General features: G+C 40.0%; 2 protein-coding genes across 3 annotated transcripts; both read right to left on the minus strand.

Moving 5' to 3' along the window:
• Positions 1–3,505: 3,505 nt before the first annotated feature.
• atl3 (atlastin 3) lies at positions 3,506–12,197 on the minus strand. The gene is made up of 14 exons (XM_020084595.2): positions 11,999–12,197; positions 9,970–10,193; positions 9,041–9,175; positions 8,589–8,693; positions 8,454–8,504; positions 8,220–8,276; positions 8,043–8,135; positions 7,802–7,940; positions 7,591–7,718; positions 7,443–7,499; positions 7,268–7,339; positions 6,958–7,149; positions 6,532–6,771; positions 3,506–5,803 (listed from the first exon to the last, which is right to left on the minus strand). Exons 2-14 carry the CDS (start codon positions 10,171–10,173, stop codon positions 5,741–5,743), a joined length of 1,536 nt encoding a protein of 511 aa, XP_019940154.1. The 5' UTR covers positions 10,174–10,193; positions 11,999–12,197; the 3' UTR covers positions 3,506–5,740.
• Positions 12,198–13,505: 1,308 nt separating this feature from the next.
• Positions 13,506–19,011, minus strand: LOC109627700 (forkhead box protein N2). 2 transcript variants are annotated; one of them, XM_020084449.2, is made up of 5 exons: positions 18,856–19,011; positions 17,137–17,790; positions 16,717–16,838; positions 15,812–15,867; positions 13,506–14,958 (listed from the first exon to the last, which is right to left on the minus strand). In XM_020084449.2, exons 2-5 carry the CDS (start codon positions 17,746–17,748, stop codon positions 14,606–14,608), a joined length of 1,143 nt encoding a protein of 380 aa, XP_019940008.2. In that variant the 5' UTR covers positions 17,749–17,790; positions 18,856–19,011; the 3' UTR covers positions 13,506–14,605. The 2 variants fall into 2 exon arrangements, with proteins under 2 accessions (XP_019940008.2, XP_069388009.1); XM_069531908.1 differs by lacking the exon at positions 18,856–19,011 and adding an exon at positions 18,612–18,749.
• Between the last annotated feature and the right edge of the window lie 542 nt (positions 19,012–19,553).

Raw genomic sequence — 19,553 nt, forward strand, 5'->3', positions numbered from 1 at the left:
CTCCCTCCCTCCTCTCTCTCTCTCTCCCTCCCTCCCCTGCGGTTTTTGTTGAACTCACTTCCAAATATGGAAGTGAACGGTGAGCGGTGGCGGCCAGTGAACGCGCCTCGCTCCCAGCGCGAGGAGGGGTCGGGCCGCGACGCTGATCACCATATAAGGAAACAAGGGACACGAAATTCACTATAGCAGATTTTTAGAGAGAGAGAGAGACAGAGAGAGTGTGTGTGTGAGTGAGAGAGAGAGAGAGAGACTTCAGGCAGAGGGAGGAGAAGAGGAGGAGGAGGAAGAGGAGAGGAGCTGAATCCACATTTCTACGCGAGATGCCATGATGCTGATGAAGCACGCGCACACACGCGCGCGCACACAGCTGATTCGCAGGCAGAGCTGAATTTTGGGGGGTGGGACATGTGACTGCATCACAGCCTTTATGGTTGTAAACACAAAGCATGAGATGTATGACCTACATTCTTTATGACCCGGGTTCTGTCAGTTTGTATCCAACCAAAATATTTCTCTACTCTATGCAGCCTAGAATCGGTTCTTATTATTTTACACTAGTGAACCTGCTGTGAACGAGCCTGTTTACTGTGGAAACGCTCCGACTCCTGAATCATTTCTTGTCCTTTACAGTCAGCCCTCCTCAAACAGTCCTACACTGTGCTGTCACTGTCCTCAGCTGCCCGATACAACGGTCTACATAGATCACAGCTCGTCCAAAACAAGCAAGCAGCCAAACTGCGATGTTAGAAATGATTTGAAGATGGACCTGAGTACATTTCAGATCTTTTGACACCACATATGCTCGGTTGCAAAGGGCCTATACTCACCATTCCACAGTCCCTAAGAACCAGGGTGACAAGGCCTTTTCTGTCAGGGCTCCCTCTCTTTGGAACAATCTCCCTGAGGAGATCTGTCGATCTAGTCCTCTTTTAAATCTCTCTTCAATTCACATTTGTATAGATGTGCTTTCTCCTATTTCAGATATTTTGATTTGAAATCATCTTTTTAAAGTTTTATTTGATATTCCTTTTAAGAGGGGGGCTCTCATCTGTGACATTTTGTGTTTCTGTATCTGTGCTCTATGGCTGGGATCTTTTAAAAGGTGCTATATAAATGATGTTTACTATTATTACTTTTTATTGCTCATGTGCTGGACTTTGTGTGCAGAGCTTTTTTATAAACAGTCTGTGCTGCAGAGTGAAGTTGGAAAACTCCTCGTGCCTGGTTTATCTGCAGTGTATAGTCAATATTTTTCATAAAATCAACCTGAATTTCTTTTTTACTGTTCACATGTGGCTCATATACAGATTTGAAAGATTAATAAGCAGCAGAAAATTAATGGGAGAATTAACCAAACAAGAATTAAAGGTACAGTGTGTAGAATTTCTGATATCTAGTGTTGAAATTGCATGTTGCAGCTGAACACCCCTCACCTCACCCTCTCCTTCCAGACATGAAAAAGAAAGGTAGCCTTTAATTGTCATAAAAACTCAAAAGGTGTTTAGTTTGTTCAGTCTGGACTAATGTAGAAAACATGGTGGCCTCCGTAGAGAGGGTCCCCTCAATGTAAATATAAAGTATTTAAATATAAAGGACCTTTTCTGGGGTAAAGAAAACTACAATTCATACAATTAGGATGAAATGAACTAGTGAAAACATCATGAGGATTATTCTACATTACATTGCTGCCAATAGATCCCTTTCACCTAAATCTTACACACTGGACCTTTAAAAGATTTACATAACTTCTTTGGTTCAATCTACACTCGTTCATTCTGATCTGATCAACTTCCTATTGCCTATTTTGATGACCTTTTAGTCTGATGGTGCAGATCGAAAGAGGAACTGTACAATCCAATGTCACAATGAAAGAAACTTTTAGTGCAAGAGTGTTAAACAGGTCATCACATTGCTTTGCCACACAGGAAGTGTTTCTAGTAGTGAACCATCTGGTAGGTCTGGGCGGTCTAAGACCTCAGAAGAGCCCACATCTTCCTTTCACTGTTCCACAACCCAAGAAGTAAAGATAATGGAGGGTCAACCTTTGTGTGACTGTAAGTGGATTTCATTCCTCGTGCCACTAAATAAAACCAGTCACTGAGTAGAGCACCTACCTTCACCAGGGACCAACAGTGACACCACATTTCATTTACTAGATCTGGATTTTAATTTGGATCAGCTCAAAATTGCACAAACTCATAAACATCAGTCCCCTTCACATGCAGGGTTGTTTTTCATCAAGATCCATTGTCCAGTAGTCCAGCTAACTAACACACACATGCAGACAAAACATAACCTCCTGAGTGGAGGTAATAAATAGAATTACTGCCTCTCAGTTGTACAACACAAGCAGCTAGTAAAGTCTATATCTATATCTGTATTCATGCAGTAATTTCATTTTGACCATTAATGGGAGCTGTTCCTCGTCTGAGCTGAGGGTCTAAGGACAGAGGAATTTTTTTGCTGTGATTGTGGAGCCCCTTGAGGCAAATTTTTGACTTGTTGTATAGGGATATATAAATAAAACAGATTTGCCTTGATTCTGTTAAGCTTTGCTGACAGACTCTGTTCCGTCTATTGTATTAGTGTGTAAGTTCATCGAGTGAAAGAAAAACAGTCAAATTCCTCGTACGTGTCCACATGCTTGGCCAATGAAGCTGTTTTCTGATAGAACACAAAGTTGTAGCCAGGCAGTAGAAAACGCTTCAAATAGGGAGGTTGCTGCACAAAAGCTACAAATTAAAATACACATATATTCATCACAGGAGATCTTTACAATCACCGCAGTTTAAAGGTCAGCACCAAATATTGGTGTCACCAATTCAGTATCAGACCAGAGGTGAAATATGGTCACAATCTATCGTTTCTCAGTTACAGCACTGAATTGTGACCAGAGAAGTGTTTCTTACAGAACATTATGTCTGTAGATTTTTGGCCTTTTGAGAAATAAAAATGTCATTATTTTAGATTTTTTTGTGAAATTGTTTGTGAAGATTAAAGTGAAAATACCAGACAGGTCGCCAAAAAACTTGGTGGATGTGGAATGGGTCAGGGAAGAGCCCATTCCATTTTGGTGGGGCTGTGGACCAAGTAGAGGATCCAGGAATATATATACCACTTTCTTTCATCGTTTCCCAGGAAATAAATTATGGATCTTGATGAAAAAATTCAGGCAAGGGATTGATATCTATGGGTTTGTACAATTCGGTACAGCTTGATTGAATTTAAGTGGACTGTTAAGGCTTGGAAGAGAGTATGCGCTCTATTGTTTACTGCTTTGTGACCTTTGACCGCAAAAATCGAATCATTTAAACATAAGTACAAATCTGTGGAGAATTCCTCCAGGTGTCCCTGACATGAGCCTGAGATCACGAGAACCAGAACCTGAAAACATAATCCCTCCTTCTGCAGGTGAATTAATGTTTTAGAATAATGCATTGACACAGTGTTAGTGTTTCTCACATCAAGGACACCATACTCCTGCAAGAAATGATGACAATGGCAGTTGCTACAACATAGCACACATTTATTTATTTTGGAATGAGAAGAGTGCAAACTGCACCAAAGAGAAGGATAAGTGCAATAGTATGTGCTTGTAAAACATCTTGAAGATTCCTCCTCTTTTGGAAAGGGAACAGCCGTGAAATGTGCAAAATGATGGAGGACAATCAAGGACTGAGAATTTCTACATTTCTCATCTTCCATATTTTTATCGATCACGTTTGGCTCTGACTTAGATCTACAATAACACGGAATAACAGAGTGTTTGATAAACACCAATAAGCTTTTTGCGCCTCCATTGTGTGTGCGAGCACAGAAAATATACAGGTGGTTGAGGATCACCAAAAAATTTAATTATTACCATTTTTACATTGAGTCCTTTAATCCGATGCCTGACTCATTCTCAGTTGGCCTGAGACGCTGTTTGGCCTCACAATGGAAAACTAATAAATCCACTGAGCAGTCGACCTTCTTAATTCTCTGCATGACTGCGTTTTGACCGATTAGTTATAAGGCTGCATGTAAACAACTAACTCAGAAACAAAGTCATCCAACTCTCATTTTTCTTCCTCTCCTGTAATATGCTTTGATTAACTGTTGCGTAACTTTTCCTGTCAGCCGCTTGGAGCAGAGCTTTGACCTGAGCGTGCGATGGCTTCAGCTTTTTTTTTTTATTACTGAAAACAAGTTTCAGCCCGAAAAAGTTTAGAAATAGTTGAAATATCCCATTTACCTGAGGCCAGATCAACGATGTGAACTTTATACATCACAGTGTTTTGTCACGCTGGAGCTGACAGCACAGGCCGCTAAGGAAAGATTTTTTACAGCAGACATACAAACGGCTGTGTATGGAGGACTCCACACAGTCTCATTTACAGGAATGCTCCGCTGCTTGTTTATGTTTTGTTCTATTTTTATATTCTGCTTGTTATTTGTAACATGGATGTTCAACACTTGTAGTGTTTGACAAAATGTCACAAAGTGTTCTTCAACTGTGTTCATTGTTATCAGTGCAATTTGAGGCCCCAGTATTTTAATTTAAACATTTAAAGCTCTCCTTTCTTTGGCGGACTGGTTGTATTGGGCGATCAACACCTTTGAATATTACATTAGTGTCTTATTTATTTTGTTTTGCAGAATATTAGTTCCTATATAGTTTTTTAAAAGTAGAATCTAGAATAAAGTATCAAAATCTACAAAGTGCATGTTTCCATCAAAGAGGAAACAGCAAAGCACTTAACTCAAACTGAATTCCCCAAAACGTGCAGCGTCCAAAATCTGCTATGCTAAATACAAAGTGCGTAACCTCTTCCCTCTCTACATAGCGACAGTTCACCTGTCTCTTAATGCTAATTTATATCAAACAAGCTGCAACTCTATAAACTGAATGGAATGTCTTATGGCCAATAAGAGAAAAAATATAGCATAAAAAAAAAATGTATATATGTAGAAGCTTTAAAGCCAGCATTTGTAAAGATTCTTATTTAAAGATATAATGCAAAAGCTTTGTTTGAGAAGCACCCTGACGACTACGGTGGCTGAGAGGTGTCATGCAGGCACTTCAACAGGAAACAACCATACCTGAGACACCTGACGGAAACACAATCAGTGACAACGGACATGTTGACAATGAAACAAGCAGAGTAACTTTCCGGTTAAATCTTTTTTTCTTGTTGTGGCCGAGTAAGCTCTCGTGTGTGAAAACCCGGTCAAGCCAGTCACTACTTGTGACGCTTGTTTATTTGAGTGACCGATAAGCATCGCATTTTAAGTGGCAACTGACTTGTAACTCTGCTGCATTCACCTTTGTTGTGATTGTGTTTCCATGTGTGACTTTTGTAGTTGTGTTGTCACTTTTGCTTTCATGTTTTCTGTTAATGTGCTAGTGTGACACGTCTGGGCCCGTGTAGTCGACCCCTGTCTGAACAACATACAGCCATGTAAGACGTGTTCAGCTGAATTAAGTGTCTTTCTTTAGTTTTCAAAGTAAACATTGACTCGTCTGTTAAGAAACTGGAACAATGACCCGCCTCCCTCAGTGAATCCAGTCACCATTCTATGAGCAATTCTGCATAATAGAGATGCTGGTGTATTGGCATCATATCTGAACCCTGTGCCGATGTGCTTTAGCTGCATGTTTGTTACAGTGGGTGGAATGATAAGGCTTTACTGTTGAATGCGTGCGCTTGTGTCGTGTGCTGGTGGCATTGCATCGAGATCATGAGGGTGCAGAGGTCTTCTATCTGGATTTCTTCGCATCGACAGGACTCATCCCCCTCGTCTTGTTCAATACCATGGTCGCCTGAAAACAGAGGGATAAAAACAGTGAGGACACTTTTCTGAGACCTCACGGTTCTGTTTCACACATTTTTAACCCCGTCAGCAAGAGAGTGGTCAATCGATCCAAACCACTTCTGGTTTTGTGGAAGCTTTTAACGAGAAACTGAGAATTTATACTCTTGTCATCGTTTTCTGGTTGTGATCTCTGTGGGCTGTGGGAATAAGAAATCAGAAAACGCTCTCCTCCACATCTACTTCCACCTTATAGGTTGCAAGCTGGCAAAGTTTTGGATAGTCAACAAACGTATCTTTGTGGTGTTGAGAATTAACAGTTTAACTGACCGTGATCGCCTCCATACATGAAAAGTTCCACTGAAACAAGTTCACTCCTGACACTACTTTTAAGGGGCATCATCATGGGCCAAAGTGACACTGATGTGTTTGAACTGAAATCTACATCTGCTCACATCATATTTTTGAATGTCATTCAGAGAAAATTCATTAACTTATTTCATTTATGTGTGGCTTATGTTTTTGACAGGTGGTTAAAAGACTAGAATTTGTTTTATTCTGTTGCTGTTGTAGCTGAATGTTGTTTTGTGGATCTATCGAGCATTGATAGCTCCCTCTAGTGGCTATAATGGGTGCATGCATTGAAACACATTTTCCTACAGTGACATAAAGTGAAAGCTGTGACAGCCGGACAGACAGATTCAAACACACGCTTTCCTCCAGCCTCATTCCTCTCACCTGCTCCAGAACGACACCTGCAGCCTGGTCGATGGTTCCGCCCACATTCCGGTACCGACCAGAGTAGCGGATGAAGGCCCACGTCAGCATGGACATCATGACCACGCCCAGAGTACAGTCACACACCAAGGCGAAGGTAGACAGGCCAACAAAGAGTAACACACCCGACACCACGTAGAGGAGGCACACCAGGACAAACAGCACTGCAGGCGTCCGGAAGGCACTGAAGAGATTTTTTGACTTTTACAACAAAGAGAAACAGACAATGAGAAACACTTCTGTCATATTAATGGAAAAAGCAACAATGTGTATTCGTAGTTGTGTAAAATTCAAAAGTTTGAGTCTGAACTTTTTATAATATATTTTTTTAAAGAAAAATCTAAAATAAATCAAGGTTAAAAGTTATGTTTTGAAATCGTCCTCTACCTCATTTTGTTTGCAGTAAGACTGCCACATTTGCTCCAGCTCATTTTCAAGCTGCGCCTGGTATTGATCACAGAACTCCTGTCCGCCCATTTTCTTAGTGGATGAGAAGGAGTGAAGAGCCTCTCGCAAGTTAAAGAGATGCTTTTCCTCCAGAGGCTCAGGAGCCATGTAGGGCAGGTCTCCCCCACACACCTTAGAAATGACAAAGAGGAAAGTGACAAATGATGATGTGATCATGATTTTCAAGCTACAATTATTTTTTTACACTAAAATGTTTGATGTATTGTCTTTAATGTCTTTGTGAACTCACCTTCTCCATGCTCTTGTAATACTGTTCTTTGGCTGTGGCTACAGCTGCCAGGTTGTTGGCCTCTGCTGTCGCCTGGTGAGACAAACAGGGAAATGTTTAACAAACTGGAGTGGAAACACAAAACACAAGTCAAAACTCACCCCAGTGCTGGTGAGTATGTTAATCCCGAACATACCATGAGCATCGTCTTTGGCTGTGGTAAATCTTCACCCTGGTAAATCTTGATGTAAGCCTGGTAAGACAAGAAATATACAATCAATTAAGTCAAAGTGTAGAAAACTGATTAAGGTTGAGCGGGAACACTCGGATGAAGATGATGTCACCTTGAAGAACTCGAGCAGGCCCATGCAGGTGACCTTGTTTCCGTTTATCTCTTTCTCAGCCAGACGATCTGGATGCAGCAGTTTAGGAATCAGATTCTTCAGCTGCTCTCTGAACTCTGGCGCCACGTCTGACAAAGTATAATAAAATGTTCAGGTGTTCTGTTAAACACCAAGTTTAAACAAAGAAGAATCCAAATGAACAGGATTTTACCGCAAAGTTGTCCCTCAAATGTGGGGCTGGTGGCAACCTTCAAGCCAGGGTGAGGCAACAAGAAGCAGGAAATTTTGGTGAAGCATGAATGTATGTGATCCCTCACTGTTTGCAGCTCCTCGTGTTGGGCCTCCTTAACCTTTAAAAATTAACAAAAGAGTAAAAGAAAAATCCCAAATGCAGAACTCAAGGGTTTAAGATACGCAGCTGTATGAAGATGAAGTCCAAATCAACAAATCACCTGCAAACGTTTATCCAGGAACTCGTTGCCCCCTTTAAACCCGTAGGTGTATTCATAGGGAAAACTCCAGTCCCTGATTAGAAACATCAGTGACTGTGGGAGGAAGGGAAAGATATTAAAAACATTTTTAGGAAATACAATCAAACAGAGCGACACAATGCATTGTGGTTTAAGTACCTGAAAGGGTTTCTGAAAGATTTCATCCAAAGCAAGACGACCGTACTCCGTGAACAGCTGTGAGGAAGGTTGATAACAATTAATACAGATGCAAAAACATTTAAAATCGTATTATTTCAAAATTAAGCTAAAATAATCTTTCATATATTGAAATATTTAAACATGCTTCTGTAGCAGGTGATCTGATTCAAAATACATGAGAACACCATGAGGTTGACCCGAGTGTAAACAGACCTGTAGCTGCTGCAGGTCGTCCTCTTGAATGTTCTGTGACAGGTTGTAGATCTACAAAATAGAAACAATGTAAGTGTCCGTCATAAGAATATTGAGAAAACATCTGATCAATGATAATCTGAGTAGATCTGTCACCTGTATTGAGCTGGTCATGGTGCTGAGGGCAAAGATGGTGGCACAGTCCTTCACTGTGGACTGATCATCAAATGCTCCCTGAGTGTCCATCAACAGCACTGCCACCTAGAGCCAAGACAAAACAGGGTGGTTATAAGAGGGAACACTTCTATTTGTGTTTTAGGGGTTTTTAATTGGAAATATCCTTCAGATTACAATCAACAAATCAACATAATATGAGAAAAAGACACTATAAATTACAGGTTATGTACAAATAATGCACAGCAGTGTTATTACATCAGTGTTGAGGAAGAACTATCAACCTTCAACTTCAGCGTTATAGAATATTCAAGGTAATTGATCGTGTTCATGAGATATCGTGCTCAAGAGAAAAAATAACGCCTCTGCACTGGCGACAGCCAAGGTTTTGTTTGTGGACACACACACACAGTACATAAATTAAATGTGGGTACCTCTGTTCCGTCGCTCTTTGGGATGATGAAAACTTCACTCCACAGCTGGATGCCAGTTGTCTCTGGTTCTGATCCACCTCTCCAGGAAAATCCAGTCAGTGGCTCATCATCCTCACCCAGCCATTTGTCTTCCCCCTGAACAAAACAAATGACTTTTTAAAGACATGTCAGGGACGTATGACCTAAGTCTTTCACAGAAATCTAGATTCAAACCTTTAAACATGTCTTGTCGTGTAATGCTAAACAGCAGCAACAGGCATTTTACCCTGAAGTTCAAATGGAATTTTCCTCCGGTCTTCATGATTTACAACCCGATAAAACACACTTAGTGCACCACAGACCTCGGTTTATAGAGCTGGTTAGGTTTTAATTCACTGCACTGGTAAGATGAGAGAAAGATTAAAAGATATCCAACATTAAGTCTGGTGGTGGAACTACAGGACATTCAAGATATTTTCAATATCAATCAGATTTGTATCACACAGCAAATACAATGTTCAACACGGAGCTAGATTCCTACATACATAAAGAAAAACAAAGAGGCCTCCACTCCCTAAAAAGATAATGACTAAATTCTCAGCTCCACCTGTTCAGTGAACTAGTTAGTTCACATGTTCAACCTGGTGTTGATGTTGTATGTAAATTTTCACTTCAACCAAACTATTTTCCAGTTCCAGTTCACCACAAGAACAGGAAGTTTATTTGTCTAATCATACAATGTTAGAATTGTATTCTTTAAAAAAAACAATAAATGAATTATTAAAATAGCTGCAGGCGAAGTATCTGTATTAATCCACTAACTTTTTGCTTGAGTCACCATGGCGACATTTCACCATCAACACAGTGAATTTTCAGTGAGTGACCTTCTCTGAGAACCGTAGACAGATGTAATGTGTAGAAAAGTGAGATCATGTTTCAGCGTGACTCACCTTCCTGTACATGTAACGGATCATGAAGTCCAGCAGGAAGCTCTTTCCTTTTCTGAAGGCTCCGGCCACCGACAGCACCACCACATGTTTGTCTCGCACCTCTGGAGCCAACAGAATCTGAGCCAGAGCCTCTGTGTCCAACTCAAACGAGTGGTCGTCCTTAGACACTGTGACGATCTGAACTGGACCTGGTTGACCCCTCATCCTTCTGGAGGTTCTAGTCCCTGTGGAAAGACAAGACCAGTGTTGATATTGGAGGACAAAAACCATCAAGTTGATATTAACAACGGACCAAATCTAAGAGCTGCCTCTAAAGAGTATTATCATTTATTATATTTGTCTATTTTTGATTCTATTACTGACTAAGGGGACAATTCACAGTCCACACCTCTAAACAAATATTTATTTAATAACTATTGTGAAGTGACCATTACAACGGAACAAATGGACAAACATAATTCGGAGAAACTGTGGCATATCAAACTAGACTGCATTTTACATTATTTATTAATCTGCCAATTCAGTTCTTAATGGAATATTCAATCTATAAAGATGACGTCTTCATATGTCTTATTTTGTGCCACCAACAGTACAAAAGGTAAAGATATTCAGTTTAATATCAGATATCAAAAATAATATAATATAATACTAATCTCAACATAGCTCTAGATGCACTGTGTCTTAAACTAATGACCAACAGGCATAATCCAATGGTCAATTGAAAACAGATTAATAGATCAGTAAACAACTAGAATGTGATAGCGTTCTACAACACTAACTGATTTGTTGCCCCTACCAAAGAAGTTCTATTTTCCTCAGTGTTTGTTTATTTGCAGCATTACACAAAAAACTACTTGACAGATTACCATGAAACTTGGTGTAAGGATGTGATATGTGCCAGGAAAGAACCCATTATATTTAGTTGCATATCAAGGAATGTTTTCAAACTTTATTTAACTTTATTTGGGGTTTTCTTTAACAATTTTGGGAAAGTCTCAACACACTGGACCTTTAAATGGGCTCTTCTCAGCCCTGGGGCCCTAGGCTCCATGCCACCAGCAAGTGGTGGGTGAAGTGTTTGAGTTCACAATATACCCTGAAACTCCAAAGGTGGTCTGTGGACTAAAACACTTCCCCTCCATTGGTGTAGCGGTGAGTAGACAATGAGTAGAGTAGAGAATGGTCATTTTTGGGTGAACTATGTCTTTAAGTAGATTTTGCACAATCCAGTTGACAAACACAACTAAAACAAACATGGGTGAAAAGATTAACTCCCTCTTTCCAGCTGTTAACTCACTTTGTTTCTCCAGCCTTTCTTTCCGCCTGTTTCTACACTCTGATCTTTCCCGGGGGACACAGTGCTCAGCTCTGTGTGCAGCTGACTGTGGGATGCTCTTGTGGCTGTCATGCTGCTTTGCCTACAGCTATTTTCAATCCTCAACACACTGCTTCATGACTCTATTGTGGCTCTGCGGTGTGCGGAGCACGTCCTCTCCCATGGTGAGGACAGGGCGCTGCTTTCACAACACTCCATCTGTGATTATGACATCTTCACCTCACTCTCTCCTGCCTCCACCGACACTACGCCTCAAAGGTGTGGCACTGATGGGCAGCATACCGGGCATTTCTCTGCGGTGAGTGTCGGACCTGAGCCGTGCAGCGAAAACCCCAAACTTTATTTTGTAACGTGTCCTTTCCTCAGAGGCACACGAGGTCAAATAAAGTGAATATTCAGACACACAGCTGGAACACTGTTTGGTTTTCAGCATCTGGCACTGACTGGGTGTTGTCTACGTTGGCAGCACTTGGACCAGCTAAGCTAAACACGTAACATGTTGTATTCATGCGTTTTAATAGCTTCATAGTAAACTTCGACAGCTAAATCCCATGACTATTAACGGCCCAGCTAACTAGCTAACAGCCTGTACGTCTGCGTGTATTTAAAAGCAACCCGTAAAAACAACAACAATCGTCGTTAGCTGCAAAAAGAAAACTTTAAAGATGCTAACTGTGAATTAGCTTTAAATACCTTCTCGTATCGTTGGCGGCTGATTCCCGGTGTAGTGTTTCCTGCAGCGCCTTCTAACTCAACCACACGAGAGTCGACAAACAACCGACACACAAGTTTTTTTCTAAACTGGCGTGAAAACAACCATGAGAACTTTTTTCCAACGCGAAACTAGAAGACTTCCGGTGTCAGCCTGCGCAGTGCCTTCCGGGAAATGTGGTCTCAGCGGGCTTTCCTGTTCCTACTTCAATCTACGTAGGAAATACGTTACCCAGGGTGCAAATGGGTGACGTAGCTGTGGGAAATGTAGTTTTTATGTCACGTTACGAACGCGGAACTGTGGAAAAGGTGGAACCATCACGAGCGAGGTTTTTTTCATGGAAATAAATATGTGAAATATTTCTGTTGATGAAAAGGACATGGTTGCCTAGCAACAGGTTTTAGTTTGAGGATATAAAAATATTAAACAGACTTTATTTGTTCCTGCGGGCTGGGATATACCGCCCTCTAATGGTAAACATGTTATAAACAACTATATTCAATGAAATACACAAACCTATGGACATAAAAGAAAGACGCCCAGGTTCTGTGCATCTTTTTCTTTTTTTGAACAAGGTATTTTTATTTATTATATTATTATGATTACTTTTTATTTATTTATTCATATGTTTCTATATTTCTATATATATCTTAAAATTCCTTACACTTAAGTATTGCAAGTTACTTATTATTGCTGATGTCTTTTTGAGTCTTGCTGTTGTAATACTGCAAATTTCCTCCTTGTGGAACTAATGAAGGACTTCTTATCTTTATATCAACAATGCAAAAATAGAATTTCTAGAATAGAAAGCCAGACTATTTCATAGGAGACAAAAATGGAATCCATTACATGTATGATATTTTATTATTTTTATTAGAATCTGTATTTAATCAGGCAGTCACATTGAGATCAAGATCTCTTTTCCAAGAGAGGCCTGAGAACAAGAAACATTCACAATCAGCCACAAGCATTCAAACACTGGCAACAACAAAACAACACCGTTAAAAAATAATTTTAAAAAAGTCACAAGATTCATAAAAAACATCACATAGTTAAGATAGTTCACCAAAAAATGAAAATGATCTACTCACCACTTTGCCAGAGGGGGGGGGGTGAAATGTTAGGAGTTTGGGGGTAAACAGCGTTGCAGCCAAATCCAATACAATTGAAGAAACTGGGCCCACTTCTTCAAATGTAAAAAAACAACAGAAAAAAACAGAAAATATCTTCATACTGCTCCTGTGGTTTCATCCAAGTGTCTGTAAATTAAACAAAACTGCATCATTTACATCGTGATTTCATACATTTTTGAGGTCACTTCTTTTGGTGAATAGTTTCAACAACTAATATAGAAAAAAACAGGCTCTTACCCAAAAGCCTCCTCACCTGTGTTCGACCTGAGCTGTAGTATCCATGGTGGTACTGTTGTGCTACCAAATTGACACTCATGTTGCCTGAACACAAGAACCATCTGATTTCATCCCCAAGAACAACATGGCAGATTTTATTTGTTAGATTACAAAATCCTGAACTTTTCAAAAAATACATTAACAAACAGAAATGCAGAGTATCTTCAAATGTAACATGGATTACATGGCAGTGAGTTCATCTTGCATTTTAATTAAAAAGTCCAATCAACTTCCTGATTGAAGACAGGGCAGCTTAGTTTACAAATTCATTTCCAGATTTTCAAGTTCACATACACTTAGAAGACATTCTGAGATTTAGTAAAATAAAACATAATGTACATAAAATCCACATTAGGGAACATGATGTGAGGAAGGACAGTGGGTGTAAAGGAATTAATTAGGATTAAAAGTAAAGCAGTGTAACTGAAAAGTGCTCACTTTTTATCTAATCTATTACAGGACCTACATTATAAATTAAATATTTTCAATTAAGTATTACACACAACTACTTTTAAAGAGACAACAGAACAGGCTCCAATAACAGAGTTAAAGGGCAAGAACATGTGACTGTGAAGTTGTTTTTCCCTCATAACGTAACCTCTATTAAAACATTCTTATAAAGAAGTTTACCACTTGGAAGAAATTGAGATGCATTGATTGGGAAGACATTAAGTGAGTTTGTATGTTGGTCAGTTTTGCCATAAAATAGCTACTTTAGTACTTTTCTTCTGTATAAATCATTTTTTATTTTGGACGTATTTGAATCAAGATATCGAACTTGTCCACTAATTGGAACTAAGAACTACATCCACCCCTGAGAATGAACTTTTTGTTAAAAAATCACAGTGGAAACCTTAAAAAGATTTATTGACTACACTATTAATACTTCCCAGTTTTAAAATGGAGTATGATGGTAAAGTCAGCTTCTGCACTAAAAGTGTCTGGATACAAGTAATGCCATCCACAGTTTTGTTAGTCCATCAGTAACGTTGATCTATGGTGTTATTTAACTACACAAAATACACATAGGGCAGTGTTGGTGTCTCAGGAAGAAGCAGCCAATTCACAAAACATCACAGCTGAACAAACATAAATCCCATTTATGTTGCTCTGCTGGAGTATTTGCTTACAGAGGATTGAAGCATTGCATCCGTTGTGACCGTTACATGGGACATAGAATTAATATCCACCACCAGCCAGGTCCAGCAGTGACCCAGCTGCCTCCTGGGCCTCTGCATCCAGCTGAAGGATCTCCACCGTCTCCAGGTCCAGCTCGGTGTCACCAGGCAGCACCAGGTACTGGTATTGTTGAGACTGGTAGTAGTGTAACTCGATGTAGCCGCTGTCTGACAGGGGATCTTTTTCCATCTCCTCACAGACCTCCTCTTGCTGGTATTCCATCGTCTCCATGGTGACAAGCTCCTCGTGATCCGGTGTCAAAGGGCAAGGTGGGTTTTCACCAAAGGTTGGATCATCAGTGGTCAGGGTTGGGGGTGAGGGCATGGAGAGGAGGAGCGTGTGAGAAAGAGGATCTGCATAAAAAAAAAAGAAAGATTAGTAATGTCAGATTACTGTTCAGTAATTTGGTCCAACAGAATCAATGGTAATCTGTTACTTCCAGATCGCACAAGAAGTTTAATAAAGAGAAAAGTCAGATATCAAGAATGGTGGCATGAAATAAATCACCAGTATTTCTTACATTTCCATAACATTCCAATAACATGGTTTAATAAAAGCTAAGATTGTTCTTATTTACACAGCATTTGTTTGCTCAATATATGGTTATGAAGCTCTTTAAGATGTGATACGGACGTAGAGTTATCTGTCGAATTATATAGAATTATCTAAATATCTATCTAATGTTATTTGTGGTTCATGTGTTGGTGCCTTGCTGTAAGTAATACAATTTATGGGTACACATTGTCACTAAAGTGTTGTAAATATATTCTTGGGAAAGAGTGAGGCCTGATAGAACACAGGAGCGAAACAAACAAACAAGCAGAATATGAATCACAGGATTAGACATTAATATTAATGATGTGTTAAACAAGCACTTATCACATTCTGTCGGCGGGCGTGTGGTACAATATAGCTCATAAGCTTGGAGATAAAATGAGGGGACTTAAAGGACACTGAGGTGGCCTATTGCCGGGTTGTCATGGTAATAGAAGGTTGTTGCCATGACGACTGAACACAAACACAGGAACAATGTTGCACGCTGAGAAAAGCTGCAGAGACGAAGAAAAGCAGCAGGTAACGAAAGTGTCACAGAGCGCTGTTACTCTGTTGATTAAATATATAATGGACGAAAAGAAATTAATAAAGGGTCAAATATGAAAGTTCCTGTGTTGATAAAGTGACATAAGCCGACTGTGAGTCACTAACCTGAGATTTCAATATTGTCACATATTGCAGGCACCTCATAGTCAGCTCCTTCCAACCTACACACAACACGGCAAGAGGGTTAGACAACTACATCAATGTTGATTGTTTTTGTGCTTAAAATACACCTCAGTAACAAAGCATCATTCAAATGTAAACACGTCAAGGAAAGATCAATCTGATCTGACGTATCTGATCAGAAAAGACAGGGAAAGACTTTGACTTCAAGGTTATGCTATTGAAACAGAGAGAGATGCCTCAGGGAAAGTCTTAGAAAGTCAAACTTTGTCTGACTGATTTCCCTTAACCCAAATATTTTCATTTCATTTTAATGTATTAAAAACAATGAAAAGCAGCAAATTATCAAGCTGTAGTTAAATTATCTTATTTTTGAAAAGTAATCAACTGATTGCATTGCCACTAATGATAATGGACCAATGTAAAAAACATGGCGGCCTCCGTAGAGAGGACCCACTCAATTTAAATACAAAGTATTTAAATATAAAGGACCTTTTCTGGGGTAAAGAAAACTACAATTCATATAATTTAGCTGAAACAATCTAGTGAAAACATCATGAGGATTATTCTACATTAGATTTCTGCCAATAGATCCCTTTCACCTGAATCTTACACACTGGACCTTTAAGATATTATGTAAATATAGTAAACCCAGAATTCGTTGGTTCCAACTCACACATTCGCTGATGAATGATGCTGCTTTTATTTATTTATTATTAACACTGTAAAATGATCAATTGAACACTTGGGAGTTTGAGGCAGCTGCTCAGACCAAATCAAAAATGTGTACTTTTTTACTTTATTGAAGGAATTAAACATTATTAAATAAAACATGACCTGATGACAATCATTGTTTGTGGCACATACATGAACCATGTGACAATACTCACAGTGCAGGCTTGATGATCAGATTGCTGTTAGTGCTGTGATAACTGTGGGTCTTCCTAAGCACCTCGAGGAGCGCCGGCCGATACTCTGGACAAGCACACCACAGCGATCCCTTCCCCACTGACTGAAACAATAACACAAAGCTACTTAAAATCACCAAACCAGCAACAACACACACAGAACACTGAAACATTAGAACACATAACAACCTCAACACGTGTAGTACAGTATAGTAATTTCCCTGCATTGCAGTTTCATGGCTGACTTTACTAAAGAAAATCTGGATTCAGTGTGTTGCTAAAGGACATTTTAGTAAGTTTGATGCTTTCAGGTATTTATTCTTGAATATCTTCTGTAAGGAGCTCAATCTCTTTCTCTTTCTACATGACTTTGTTGCTCTTAATGTGCAAATATGCCCCCACCTGACTCTTGTCCCTCTGAATGCGACGGAAGCTCTTGCTCAGCGACAGGTTGTGTCTCACAGAGTTCCTCCAGCCTCCAGTGGCTGTCCTGTAGTAGGGGAAATTGTTTACAATCCATTCGTAGATGTCCTTTACTGGAAGTCTCTTGTCTGGAGAGTCTTCTATTGCCATGAAAATCAAACTACTGAAGGAGTATGGCGGCTTGGACGAGGCAGGAGGAGGAGGGTGGGTAGGTGTGGAGGCTTCTAGCTGAGGCACTGGTGTCATTTTGGGAAGGGGCTGCAGTGGCAGCAGGTTGCCTCTCTGATGCAGCCAGCTGAGGCAGGTCAGGTCATCCTGGTCAGATATGTTTGTAGGGCTGAGGCCCTCTGTGTTTTGTCTTTCGAGGCACTGAGATGCTGTGCAGTGTGAGAGAGGGGAAGAGGAGTGAATGGACTCAGCTGTCGCTGGAGAAAGTGAGATGGGGGACGGGGGGAAAGAAATAGGTGAAAGCGGGAGTGAAATCTGGCTGCTGCAGGAGGTCTGCAGCGGCGAGGAGGAGAAAGACAGGGACCCTCCAAAGGTGGTGGGACACAGGGATGAGGGGGGCAGTGTTTGAGAGCTATTCTCCATCTCTCTCCCAGGAGGAAACTTCCAGGGTCATTCAGCTGAACCCTAAAACATGAGAGAAATGAATAAAAGTTACTGCTGCAAGGACTTCAGTCAAATCTGTTTTATTTCCATAGTCTGCACACCTACAATCACGAATCTGCCTCAGAGGGCTTAAGAAGTATGTAGTATAAAGGAAAAGTATAAAATAGAATGGAATGGGCAAAACATTAAACAAAATATTAAATAAAAATAAAAATTCTGAAAATATGTGTAATATACACCTTTCACTACAGACAGAAATATATTTTTAAACAAATGCACTTTAATAAAGTGAAGTGGCACAAGATGAATACATGAGGATGTATATACTGTATTTGTGTAGGAGGTATTGATATAGACACCCCCCCACACACACATACCCCCAGGGTTGAGGGTGAGGGTATGTATATGTATATACACTGTATATAAATGATATGTGCTATACATAAATGAGTATAATTTCACTTTAGTATACAGAATAGCAGTATACAGATTAAATATATATAGTATAACTATGTAAAGATATATGTATATATATATAAGGCACAAACAATATGATCTGAATAGAAAAATGGTTTGTTAACAAACGTGTGCATTTCACAATAAGAGTCAGACATACGGAATGATAATTTGCATAAGCGTTTGTATAATTTAACATTAATCCAAAACTTTAAAAAGTATTATTTGAGACTAGAACGAGGTGGAGAGAGAAGCCTTGAGTAAAATGTTATCTATCTGTTCCCCTCAGCTGAGCCTCCTCTAGAAAAGGTTCAGAGTCCAGTAGATGTTCACTGTTCCAGGAGCAGCTCCTGTTCTCTCCTGCCAAACGTGCTCGGGTCACTTACGTCGATCGAGTGAAGGCTTTCAAACACCACAACGACCGGCTCCGTCAAAGTTCTGTCAGGTTTCTACACCGCTGAGAGGGTTTGTGTGTGACACCACATGGCTTCACAGAGCAGTTCAGAGGCAAATGGCGGAACAATATAAAGTTTCATTTAGTCCAGAAAGCCGCCTTTTCTCCCCCCACAGGTGAGAGCCTCGGTGGCTCTGCTGCTGCAAACAAAAGCCGAATATCAAGCAGCTCCTCACCGGATTACAGGAGGGTTCCAGCGGGATCCAGATTCAAGTCCACAAACTCGTCTCTGTAGCAGTAAAGGACAGATGGAGGAGTCAAACCGGAGTCCGGGTCAAACAGCGCTGTCTCCGTGCTCTGTTGCCGTCCGTGGTTCCCATGGAAACGAAAAGGACGCTTTGCGGGGTGCGCGCTCCCAGGAAGGCAGGCACGCTCCCGCTCCTAGTGCACAGTGGAGCCACAGCCCAGAGAGTGATGGTGAAATACAGCCAGGGTAGAGAAGTAATCAGAGTACTGACATGGTGAGTAGTACCGACAAGAGAGAGTATGTGTGAAATACTTAGTGTTTTGAAGTATATTCTATTTCACATGGAACTCCTGTATTCAAACAGAAAACAGTATACTTGACAGCTTTGGTTAATGCTGATTCAGATTATACATTTAAAATATAATGGATTATTGTGTATTATTATAGATTAAGCTACTTCATAAAGTATACATGACCTTCACCTTAATTTGCTGCAACATTTAAATAATAGACACAAATTTATCAATTATTATAATCCCAAAATGAATTATGTTTATATTGGCAAAGTGATTACTGCTTTTATTCTTGGTATTTGACAGTGATACTTATTTACATTTATTTAAGGAATCATTTTTGAATGCATTATTTTCAATATCACAAGCAGCAATGCAATATCGTCACCCCTGT

This window comes from Paralichthys olivaceus, chromosome 9 (genome assembly GCF_024713975.1).
Source record: "Paralichthys olivaceus isolate ysfri-2021 chromosome 9, ASM2471397v2, whole genome shotgun sequence".
In the NCBI taxonomy this organism is placed as follows: domain Eukaryota; kingdom Metazoa; phylum Chordata; class Actinopteri; order Pleuronectiformes; family Paralichthyidae; genus Paralichthys; species Paralichthys olivaceus.

What these genes read in the sequence shown, in the direction of transcription:
- atl3 (XM_020084595.2), bottom strand. Translation starts at nt 10,173, where the DNA reads ATGAGGGGTCAACCAGGTCCAGTTCAGATCGTCACAGTGTCTAAGGAC. An exon ending in CCATGACCAGCTCAATACAG is followed by an intron (nt 8,505 to 8,588) that starts GTGACAGATCTA and finishes TCTATTTTGTAG; the next exon opens with ATCTACAACCTGTCACAGAA. An exon ending in CAGGTGTCGTTCTGGAGCAG is followed by an intron (nt 5,804 to 6,531) that starts GTGAGAGGAATG and finishes CTCTGTTTTCAG; the next exon opens with GCGACCATGGTATTGAACAA.
- LOC109627700 (XM_020084449.2), bottom strand. Translation starts at nt 17,748, where the DNA reads ATGGAGAATAGCTCTCAAACACTGCCCCCCTCATCCCTGTGTCCCACC. An exon ending in TTCAGAGGGACAAGAGTCAG is followed by an intron (nt 16,839 to 17,136) that starts GTGGGGGCATAT and finishes TTATTGTTTCAG; the next exon opens with TCAGTGGGGAAGGGATCGCT. An exon ending in TGACAATATTGAAATCTCAG is followed by an intron (nt 14,959 to 15,811) that starts GTTAGTGACTCA and finishes TTTTTTATGCAG; the next exon opens with ATCCTCTTTCTCACACGCTC.